Source organism: Poromitra crassiceps, assembly GCF_964638095.1.
Source record: "Poromitra crassiceps genome assembly, chromosome: 15".
Classification (NCBI taxonomy): Eukaryota; Metazoa; Chordata; class Actinopteri; order Beryciformes; family Melamphaidae; genus Poromitra; species Poromitra crassiceps.
In genome coordinates, this window is record NC_139634.1 from 20786784 (window position 1) to 20798970 (window position 12187).

The 12187-nt window shown below is 45.5% G+C and overlaps 1 protein-coding gene across 1 annotated transcript; it reads left to right on the plus strand.

The window, feature by feature from the left end:
* Positions 1–524: 524 nt before the first annotated feature.
* LOC310789893 (LON peptidase N-terminal domain and RING finger protein 3-like) lies at positions 525–11413 on the plus strand (the record flags this gene model as incomplete). The annotated part of the gene is made up of 10 exons (XM_083651601.1): positions 525–1209; positions 4050–4168; positions 5249–5434; positions 5792–5987; positions 6929–7004; positions 7503–7617; positions 8673–8794; positions 9617–9775; positions 10454–10766; positions 11182–11413. 10 exons carry the CDS (start codon positions 525–527, stop codon positions 11338–11340), a joined length of 2130 nt encoding a protein of 709 aa, XP_083507727.1. The 3' UTR covers positions 11341–11413.
* Positions 11414–12187: the final 774 nt, after the last annotated feature.

Below are 12187 nucleotides of genomic sequence, written 5' to 3' on the forward strand. Positions count from 1 at the left end.
GTCTCAGCAGCCTTCATGCTTTCTTCAAATGTTCAAATGTTATCTTTATTCTGTATATTCTTGTTACTGTGTGTTAGCTAGAATCAGCTAGACATACTTTCTGTGAAGCCCTCTGAGACATGCTTGTGAATTAGGGCTATATAAATAAACTTGACTTGACTTGACTTCATAAGTTGTCAGATAGCCAGGTCAGCTCCATAGACCTACTTGTAGGTCAGATGGGCTTTTGCCCCCCCTGCCTCGACACTGAACCTGTTAACGGCAAGACTGTTTCGTAACAGTGTTACTAAACTCGCCCAATGAGGATGGTTGGTCGCCGTCACGTGACTCAACTTTTACATAAGCGTTTTTCCCCTCCCCCTCCTCCTCTGCTTCCCCATTGAGAATAGCAGTGCTTCCTGGGCAAGACCATGAACCTGCAGCGCAGTCATCACTTCCCAGCAGACCCAAACATGACTGGCCATGGGTTTCTTGACCACACGCCCCAAAGTGACTACAGACAGACAGACAAGTTTTATTGGGGTATGGGGACAGAGAGTGAGAGCATGCTGCAGCTGGCAGCGGAGGCTTTCCAGTCCAAAAACTTCGACCTAGCCGCGGATATCTACGAGTGCCAGCTAGCGGCTCTCGGAGACCCCACTAGCCGGCTGGAGCTGATGGTGAAGCGGGCGGACGCACTCGCCTTCGGGGGCAAATTCACCGAAGCTTTCGGCGTCTATCGGCAAGCCTCTGAGATAGAGAGACTGCGACCCGCACATCTGGACAACCTTTTAGAGTACCTGGCGAGCAGTATTAAGAGGCAGGACGGGGGTGACAGTCAACACCGGAGGAGACGAGAGGAGACTGGGGTGACACCTTGTGGACCATGCCCGGGTGTTGTTGGCTCAGGTGGCGGGTACGATGCCTTCTCCTGCCGCATGTGTCTGGGCTTTCTGTCCGAGCCTGTGACTCTGCCGTGTGGACACTGCTTCTGCAAAAAGTGCCTGGAGAGGGAGAAGGAAAGGCCCGTCTGCTGTAAAGAGTGCACCGACAGCTCCGCGCTAGCCGACGTGCAGACCTACAGGGTGAACGTGGTGCTCAGCAACCTGCTGGCCAAGTACTTCCCTGCCCGGTCCCAGGCCGTGCTGCTCAGGCGGGAGGGCAATGCACTGTACGCCGACAAGAAGATGGAAGCGGCTCTGGAGAAATATAACCAAGCAATACTGATAGGTAGGCTCAATTTATCACTTATGATCATAGCTTATTATTCTATCTCACACTTGTCACTGAAGAATATGACCCGCCGTCTAAATATTTAGTTATGTCTATTCTATTCTATTCTATTCTATTCTATTATATTCTAGCGTTGTTGCGAGTGAGGCATTACTATCGTCATGTTTGCTACATTGTAACTACTACAGGGTTCGATTCTGGTGTTATTCTTGAGCGCAGTAGCGTTGTTTGATACATTATAACCAACATGCCAGGAAAACTTGTCATGAAACTGTCATGGTGCACTGTGACAGTCCCATATTTCGCAGTAGCGTCTCTGAGGCATGCCCCCATGTGTTGGATAACACTTTATGTAGGCTGGGCTACGGGACCAAACATTGCGTAAGCACCCCGCCTCGCTGCTCCCTCCTTGTGTAACGTCAACAATGAATCAAGCGAATGTGGGTCAAGGGTATTATTACAGGTCACCACTAGGCACACTGCTGCACAGCGGGAGCCTCGTTTGGTTATTATATGGGCAGCCAGTGGCATAATGGTCAATTATAAAGTTGGTAAACTATGACCTCCAGTCAGTGATCAGCAATAAGGGGAAATAACCACAATAACCAGAATCTAACCTACATACGTTTCAGGCTGTTTATGAGAGCAGGATAAAGCCAGCAACAATTTTAGGGTGCGGTTGTTTCAGGTTGTTTTAGGGTTAGGTTTAGGGTCTGGGTTAGGTTTAGGGTCTGGGTTAGGGTTAGGGTCAGGGTTATTGTGAATTTATGTCAGCGTACAAAGCGGGGTAAACTTTTGTACTTTATCATACTGTTGCAGATCAGTTTTAGGATTACTTCTGCAGGTGGTAGAGTAAGTTGCTTGTTTAGATGACACTCAAAAACCACAAGTTAATGTCCCCTGGCCGGTGGTACACTGTAGTTTCACTGGTTTGAGTCTGGTTGACATTTACTGTAACATGATAAATGATAGAAACACTACTTTACTTAGCAATTGCTTAAGGACGTATCAAATAGGCCTATAACGGTATCAAATAGGCCTATAACGATGATAGGGTGCCACTGAGCAAGGCATTTTCTGTTCCAGTGGAGCAACTCAGAGGCCAGCTGCAGATGGTGGTTGTACTGGGCAGCTCCCAGTAGCTAACAGTGAAAGACTGGGATTGTAGTGGACAGCTGCCACATCTGTCCGTCGCAGGGCGTTGCTCAAAAAGATTCTACATGCACAGCAAACCTTCTCCGGTCAAATAAAGATTAAAAGAGAATGACATAATATACCGTAGTCGTGGTCCTTGGTAGGAAAGTGGAAAAACAAACCACTATGACTTGCAGTGTTGGCATAGCCTACAGCGGGTGTCGATCTTTGGTCATGATGATCAATACAAGCGGGCAGGAATGGTAGGTGGGTAGCATCCATATTAATTGCAACAAACATTAAATCGTCATCATCATCTTCAACCACTTATCTGGGATTGGGTCGTGGAGGTAGCAGTTCCAGTTGAGTAGGGAACCCCAAACTTCCCTTTCCCTGGCCACATTAGCCAGCACTGACTGGGGGATCCCCGAGGCATTCTCACATGCCAGTGTGGAGATATTATCTCTCCATCTAGCCCTCGGTCTGCACCGTGGTCTCCTCCCAACTGGATGTGCCTGCAACACCTCCCTAGGGATGCGACCATGCGACCAGGTGGCATCATAAATATATTTTAGGGAAAATCATGGTGAAAACAAACAATTTACTTTTACATTCCCTTTCTAAATACTTGCAGTATGTCAAATGGCTAAATGTTTTCATAACATTATGATTAAATACCAGTAGTAGAAGGTTTATGCCAAATTACAGATTGTTTATGGGCACAGTATATGTATTTTATGACCAGAGGGTCAGCAGTTCAAATGCCACCCAAGCACTAGAGATCTGGGCAGGGAGAGGGGATGAAACATACGCTTGTCTGTCTGTTCAGATGCCTTTAAGCAACAGACTTGTTCTAGTGAATCTGTTGCTCTGCAGTCAACAATAGACTGTTACTTTGTACTCAGCAATTTGTATGTGAGTGTGCACAGGTGTGTGTGTGTGTGTGTGTGTGTGTGTGTGTGTGTGTGTGTGTGTGTGTGTGTGTGTGTGTGTGTGTGTGTGTGTGTGTGTGTGTGTGTGTGTAAAGCTAGGCTGCTTGGTTGAAAATAGGTTTATACAGGCACCCTACTTTTGATAAATGATAGTGTTTGTATTGTTTTATGAATATTGTGACATATATGTGCATTTTCAACCAACATACCTTTAGCACACCGTACTATTTTGTCTAACCACCTATAATCATGCAAAATATTCATATTTTTTCTTTGCATGTTTTTCCTTCCGTCAGTACTTTACTCCCCGGCTGTGCCTGTGCAGAAGCCGGGGAAGTGTGTGTTCCCCTCTGATGCCCATAGGGCTAACTGTGACATTTACATAAGTTTTCATAGTTATGAAAGCTGAAATGTGGGTGACCTTGATAGTGCTGCATCGTTTTGTAAGCCAGCAATTTTTCCCATAAGACGTTTTGTAATGTAGAAATGACATTCTATTATTATTGCTGCTTTCAGATGAAAACCTCTTATCTCCACTAAAATCAGTTTGTCGGGACATACTTGTAAGAAATAGCCTTATTTTTAGATTAGAGGCCATGCAGATTTTCTATTCTATTCTATTCTATTCTATTCTATTCTATTCTATTCTATTCTATTCTAACCCAGCAGCAAGCAGTGTGAGGATAACAGACCATCTCAAAACTATCTATCTATCTATCTATCTATCTATCTATCTATCTAATAAATAAATGTTTCTCCTGTCTTCCGCAGCTCCCATGGACCACATACTGTTCAGTAACCGCTCCCAGATCCACTCCAGTCTGAAACATTATCAAAAGGCTCTGAGAGACGCTGAGGTGGCCTGCAGACTCATGCCTCACTGGTCTAAGGTATGGCACATTGATTGATTGATTGATTGATTGATTGATTGATTGATTGATTGATTGATTGATTGATTGATTGATTGATTGATTGATGGACAGATAGGCAGGGAGATGACTGACAGGCAGGCAGGCAGGCTGGCAGACAAACACTGTCTTCGTCTTCCATGGTAAATTTGAACAAATAGCCTAGAAGCTCCCCGGCTGGATGGCGCATTAATCTGAGGTAATATATCTCCCCGCTGACAGGCTCATATTCGTAAGGCCCAGGCCCTGCTGTCATTGGGCAGAACAGAGGAAGCTCTGAGAGAATACCTGGTCTGTCTCTCCATAGAGCCCGACTGTAGACTGGCCAGGACTGAGGCTCACAAGGTAAACTAAATTATGACGGCTCGCACTCGCCAAAGTCCTCCAATCTATCCAGCATTAACACCCTACTGCAGTTTCCTCAGTAGCTTATTGTAAGTTATGGTAAGGCAGTGATCATCATAGGGCAAGCAACCAATACTATAATAAAAATAAATTCTATTTTTAGAATGGCATACATTTATACCCCCCCCCTTCCCTCAGAAGACTCTACAGTTTCTCCATATATCAGTTTGATATGTTGTGTACTATGAGTTTACATCATTCAGATTTACTCTATGTCAGTCTAAATACATGGCTAGACTATTCAGCAAATAAGGCTGTGGCGTAATAGTAACATCTGTATATACATGTAGGCAAGGCTCAGAAGTCAGTTGTGATGTACAATATTAAGGCAATAATACTCAAGAGAACATTCTATAGTATATGATTATGGGTATGAGGGTGACGAAATAGGCACAGCCAGGTGTTTGTCTGGCTGACACATTACACCGAAACAGGAGGTTGTGATCACTACGTGGCTGATGGAGTAACATTTCAGTGAATGTTACAATCTCAATCTAGTTACCGATGTGTCTTGTTTTCGCCTTTTTTCCCCTTCAGGTATATCGACTATTTTGAAGGAAAAGCTTGAGACAGTATGCATGTACTGGCAATCTTAATGCGCTCAACATTATGAGAATACTGTGACTAACCGAATCATCTCCTCGTGTCTCCTCCCAGCTCCTCAGTGACCTGCTGGCTCCGCTCACAGACCAGGTGCCTGAGCGAGTCTACTCCAATCTACTGTCTTCCAGAGCACACATCAAAAGCAGCATCACACACGCAGACACACAGACACGCAGAGACACTGTCACACCTGTGCACACACCCTCTCTCGCCACCACAGCGCCCCCTAAGGCTTCCCAGGTAAGAGACGCCCCCCCCCAACCCTCAGAACAGCTGTGACAGTGACTATGTTTACATGGACTGCAATCTTCCGAATATCGACCTTAATCTAAATAAGACAATATTAATAATAATGTAACCCAAAAACCCTTTATGTCCCATTTCTCTACTGTTACTGTACTATTGTGAGATCATGTGCAAAATAAATCATCATTGATTTTTGGGGAAGACTATTGCTTACATGACCTTATTCGGGTTAAGCTAATCAGAAAATGTGGTTTACTAGCAGAATATTGCTGTGTAAATATAGTCAGTGAGGGGTGTATAAGGTTCTGAAGGAGCTCTCTTTTTCCTTTCTGTCTCTCCTTCGTCCCTCAGCCCCTCGGCCCCGCCCAGCTATCCTCGGAGTCCAACCTCATCTCCCCTCTCCCTGCGCGTGAGCGCTCACAGCGCCCCAGTGAGAGGTCAGAGGGCGGTGAGGCGGACGGCAAGAGATTGGACCGAGGTCTCCTCCTCAAACGGAAACGAAGGAGCGGAGAGGAGGGGAGCAAGGATCACAAGAAATCCAAGTCTGGTGAGTTTTAGCAGGCTTTTTACTCAAGCAGCCACACATACAGATTCTACAGGAGATACTTCAGTATGCATGTAATCAAGCAGACACACATACAGATTCTACAGGAGATACTTCAGTATGCATGTAATCAAGCAGACACACATACAGATTCTACAGGAGATACTTCAGTATGCATGTAATCAAGCAGACACACATACAGATTCTACAGGAGATACTTCAGTATGCATGTAATCAAGCAGACACACATACAGATTCTACAGAAGATACTTCAGTATGCATGTAATCAAGCAGACACACATACAGATTCTACAGAAGATACTTCAGATAACTTGTCCAAAGTATGGCCCTGGAGCACACAGATCAAGTGTACAATAAACCTTTACTAACTAAGACTAACGCTTCAACACCAAGTGCATCTTCATCAGAGTCATCATATTCTACAACTTTGCAGTTAAGGTATGAAGAGGCATTGTTAAGTGCTGTAAACTGTGACAAAGTCTGATGGCACTATTGTTTGATAGAGGAAGGAAGTGTCTTTGACTGACTCAAACCTTCCTCTTGATGACTGGTCATAGGCTCATCATTTGTCCATTCTTTTTAATTTAGCGTGAAATATACGCCTCTAAGTTTGTGAACATGTCCAAGGCTCAACAAATATCAGTACCACCAGCATGCAAACACCCAAGACCTGGGATGAGGTCAGCGAGTTTATCTGAGATCCTAAATTTATCTCAAAGAAAAATGCTTGTGTCTGCTCATCTTTGGAAAAAAACAACACACAGGACTCCCATGTTGTAATAGTATACCCTAAAACTGTAGCAGGCACACACACACATACACACACACACACACACACACACACACACACACACACACACAAAACACTCTGTACCAGCAGCTTTCCTGACTAATCTTCTGTCCAATCGTCTCTCTGCCTTTAGAGCCAACAGAGGTGATTGGTTCCAAGGTTGGTGACTTCATCGACCCCACAGATCTGGAATGTTCTCTCTGTATGAGGTGAGATTGACTTCAATTTACTCGAATTCAGACATGGAAATGTGTGTCTGAAACCAGCATACCACAATTGTATTTTTGGGCTAAGTAGGACATACAAAGGAGTCATGTTTGTTTTCTATTATGGGTGTAACGTTCACAATATTCATGCTTCGGTTCGATATGACATTGGTGTCACGGATAGGTACACTTTTGATACAGCAAGAAAGTAGAAATGCCAGAGAAATGTCCTTGATTTAAAAAAAAATTAATTAATTTTACTATTTTCAGAGTCTAGTTTAAATAAACAGGTTGCTGACATTGATTGACACCAACAGATATTTGCTAATACACAACCTACACTGATATCTCATATTACAATTAAATATGTGTGTTTGCCAGTAGTGCGTGTACTTCTCGCTCCTGTACCACTGGTTTGGTATGCACGTATGTGTCTGTGTGTTGGCATGTGCCTTCACATGTGTGTTGATGTCACTGATGTGTGTGTCTCTCTCACACCAGGCTGTTCTACGAGCCGGTGACCACGCCATGTGGCCACACCTTCTGTCTTCAGTGTCTGGAGCGCTGTCTAGACCACAACCCAAAGTGTCCGCTCTGTAAGGAAGAACTGTCTGAGGTAACTGACGCAATACAAGGACCACACTAGACCGCAGCTAAAACTGTCTCAAGCTTATGACATTAGCCCATATTATGCTGCTATACTGGCAACATCACAAATCAAAGAATGACACAAGAGCATAGCAGAACATTTCCCACCTGGAAAGGATAAATGCTATTCTGTACCACGATACCTTAGAACAGGTATGTCCAAAGTCTGGCCATGGACTGATTTTAAGTGGCCCTTAGCTAGTCTCGCAAAATATAGTATATGTGGGGAGAGCGCTGCCTCCCAACTATGCGACAGCGCTACCCTGGGCATCGTGCACCGCTCGAATTTGCCACCGTGCTGCGCTGCACTCAAAGTTAAAATTGTTTCAACTTTGACCTACTTACCGCTGACCTTTCTTACCTCGCGGTGAGAGAAGAGAAGCTTACTTATCATGTGAAGGCAGCTTAACAACAATTGTCTTCACTCATGGAGGACCCTGTACTCGTTCAGTTCTAGTGAAGATTGACCAGAATTATTGGGTTGTGAGGCTTTCACCTAATACCAGAAACAGAAACACCACATAGCAGACCCCAAATTCAAAGTGTCCCCTCTATAAGGAAGAACCCCCTAAATAAAGTAAATCTCTATTCGGGTCAGGTCATTGCAGCTCAATTCAGTTTAGATTAAACGCTAACTCTTGTGGATTTCATATCAAGGTCTTCACACTGCCACTGGGGTACATGGAGCTACTACAGGGGGTACTTGAGAAAAATGGGGAAATGGACAAATTTAAGAATAAATAATGAAAAATAAATCTGCTCAGGAGGCACTGATTGCAACTCCATTTCTTATTTTGTAATGTTATCCTCTGCAAAAGGTGGGTTATCACTTATTCATTGCATCATATGCTAAAGTTTTCTCTTGCCATTTTCTAAGCAAAGTGTTGTAGACTGGTAAAGGGGGTACTTGAAAGAAGTCAGGGAAAGGGGGTACTGAAGCCAAATGCTCTAGTGTATTAGAAAAGTATCAGGTGACAGTTTCCTCACATACTAAATGACTTCTCTGTCTGTCTCTATCTCCAGTACCTAGCACAGAGGCAGTACTGTAAGACGGCATTGATGGAGAACCTGATATCCCAGTATCTTCCCTCTGAGCTCATGGAAAGACAGAAGATCAATCAGGAGGAGATGGCTGAGCTCTCCAAGTAAGTGTGTACAGTAGGCCATATACTGTAGAGTTCCTATGTGGAACGTGCCCTTCTGAGGGTTGACCTACTGACCTACTGCAGCTGACGCCCTGGTCATGTGTCTGTCACACTGACACACTGACCTCTTAGCACATGCGTCAGTCGTTCAGTATCAGGTTCCTACAGGTACCTGCTTGCATCTCCCATAGGTACCCTCCCATAGCAGATTCCTTTTCACACAGTAATCATACCTTTTTGGCAGTTGGTCCAAGGTTCAGTTACAATAGTTACATATATATAATATATATATAATATATAATATATATATAATATAATAGAAGTTACATATATAGCCCAAGAACCAAATTTCAGTCATACTGTATATCCTGATCCATATGTTAAGAAGTCTGATGTGGGCCTACAAGTTGATTATGATTTAAATCGATGAAGTAATACAATTACTTAATATTTGTGGGGAATTTGCCATATAAGAAATAGAGATTCATGGCGTCACTTTTATTGATAAATGAATTAAAAGGTATTAAGAACAACTTTTTACTTCCATGCTTGACATCATGCATAGGGATTATCACAAAGGACCACGGGTTATATGGAATAAATGCATGAAGGAAAAATACTGCTAATCATAATCGTTATGTTTGTCCTGCATTGCTGCTGTGAAATTATATAGTTTAGAGGCTGTACTTAGAGGGGCAGGTTTAACCCACTTGATTATATTTCAATGCAATTTAAGAAGAATATATCTATCTTTCCTTAGATCACGGTCTTCCTATTTGCTCCATGAAATAATGTTGTTTTTCCATTCTTCTTTCTTTTCAGTCTCAACAAGAATGTGCCTATCTTTGTGTGTACCATGGCCTTCCCCACTGTGCCCTGTCCTCTGCATATCTTTGAGCCGTGCTACAGACTGATGATCCGCCGAGCTAAGGAGACGGGCACCAACTGCTTTGGCATGTGCCTGGGAGACAACCTCAATGGGTTAGTACATGATGATGATGATGATGATGATGATGATGTGTGTGTGCATGCGTGCGTGCATGCATGTGTGTGTGTGTGTGTGTGTGTGTGTGTGTGTGTGTGTGTGTGTGTGTGTGTGTGTGTTCTCGTGTGTGTTTGGGGCAACGAGTTGACTGGGAGGTTATGTTTGTCCGTTTGTCGGCAGGACATTTCAAAAAGTTTTGAATGGATTTACACGAAACTTGGGCCAACTTAGAACTGATTAACTTTCCACGCCCACTGGCCAAAAGGTGACGTGGTAATGGGTGTCGCCGATCACAAAAAAGGCAGCTAACTTCCAAACGGATTCATGTAACAAGACAAAACTTTGTAGATAGCTTGGCCTTGGTATGCACTCTACCGAGTGCCCTCTAGTTTCTCAACCACTAGGCTGTGGCCCACTGGTGGCCCTCGGAGAGCCATCTAGTGGGCCGCAGAGGACCTCTCACATCAAGATACTGTATCAGGATCATTCTGATACAGTCTATTCTGATACAGTCTACAGTATACATTCTGACACAATGACAGCCTATTAACCATCAGAAGTGGGCCTTGAATAACAAAAGGTTGCTATAATGGGAATGACTGAGAAATGGCATCTCATCTTTCTAACAACCTCCTCTCTTCTTCACCCTCTCCCTGCCCCTCCCCCACCTCTAGCTTTGCAGACTACGGGTGCCTGTTGGAGATCCGCAATGTGGAGTTCTTCTCTGACGGCCGGTCCGTCGTGGACACCATCGGCAGACGCAGGTTTAAAGTCATTGAGCACAGACAGAGAGACGGTTACAACACGGCCGACATCGAATACCTGGAGGACGTGAGGGTCTCTGGCGAGGCCGAGCGCGAGCTGCAGTCGCTGCACGACGCGGTGTACGACCAGGCCTTGCTTTGGGTCGACTCCCTCAAAGCCGAGCAGAAGGAGCGCATTTTAGGACACTTTGGAGCCATGCCTGAAAAAGACTCTGAACCACAGGTACACACACTACACACGTTCTTTACTTTTTACTCCCTTCTTAAAGACCTGTCTAATATACCATATATTGACACTCAAGAGTGACTTGAAAAGGCTGTCTAGCTCAATAACGTATGACTTCCTATTGATTTCCTGATTGACTTTGAATTGCCATTTGCCACAAGGGGGAGCCCGCATCTTTCCAGTCAATCGTCACCATGGCTGAAGCCAACAAATTTGAATAATAAAAATAATAGCAACCAATGGGTGATGTCACGGTGGCCACATTTTGATAATTATCGGGATAATATGGTTAATCGCAATTATTTTGGACAGGATAATCGTGACATGAACGTAACTGAATTGATATAGTTCAGGTTTCCATCTCGGATCGCAAAACATTGACACATGCATCTCTCTCTCTGCTCCCCTCCAGGCGAGTCCGAACGGTCCGTCATGGTGCTGGTGGCTGTTAGCTGTTCTTCCGTTAGAAGGCCGAGCCCAGCTACCCTTCCTGGCCCTCACCTCCCTGAAGGATCGTCTCAGTGGCATCCGCAGGGTTCTGCTGTTCATGGCCCATAGCAGGCACCGGTGACCATCCGCAACGTGCTGCTGTTCATGGCCCATAGCAGGCACCGGTGACCATCCGCAACGTGCTGCTGTTCATGGCCCACAGCAGACACTGGTGACCATCCGCAACGTGCTGCTGTTCATGGCCCATAGCAGGCACCGGTGACCATCCGCAACGTGCTGCTGTTCATGGCCCACAGCAGACACCGGTGACCATCTGCAACGTGCTGCTGTTCATGGCCCACAGCAGGCACCGGTGACCATCTGCAACGTGCTGCTGTTCATGGCCCACAGCAGACACCGGTGACCATCTGCAACGTGCTGCTGTTCATGGCCCACAGCAGGCACCGGTGACCATCTGCAACGTGCTGCTGTTCATGGCCCACAGCAGACACTGGTGACCATCTGCAACGTGCTGCTGTTCATGGCCCACAGCAGACACTGGTGACCATCTGCAACGTGCTGCTGTTCATGGCCCACAGCAGACACTGGTGACCATCTGCAACGTGCTGCTGTTCATGGCCCACAGCAGACACCGGTGACCATCTGCAACGTGCTGCTGTTCATGGCCCACAGCAGGCACCGGTGACCATCTGCAACGTGCTGCTGTTCATGGCCCACAGCAGACACTGGTGACCATCTGCAACGTGCTGCTGTTCATGGCCCACAGCAGGCACCGGTGACCATCTGCAACGTGCTGCTGTTCATGGCCCACAGCAGACACTGGTGACCATCTGCAACGTGCTGCTGTTCATGGCCCACAGCAGGCACCGGTGACCATCTGCAACGTGCTGCTGTTCATGGCCCACAGCAGACACCGGTGACCATCTGCAACGTGCTGCTGTTCATGGCCCACAGCAGGCACCGGTGAC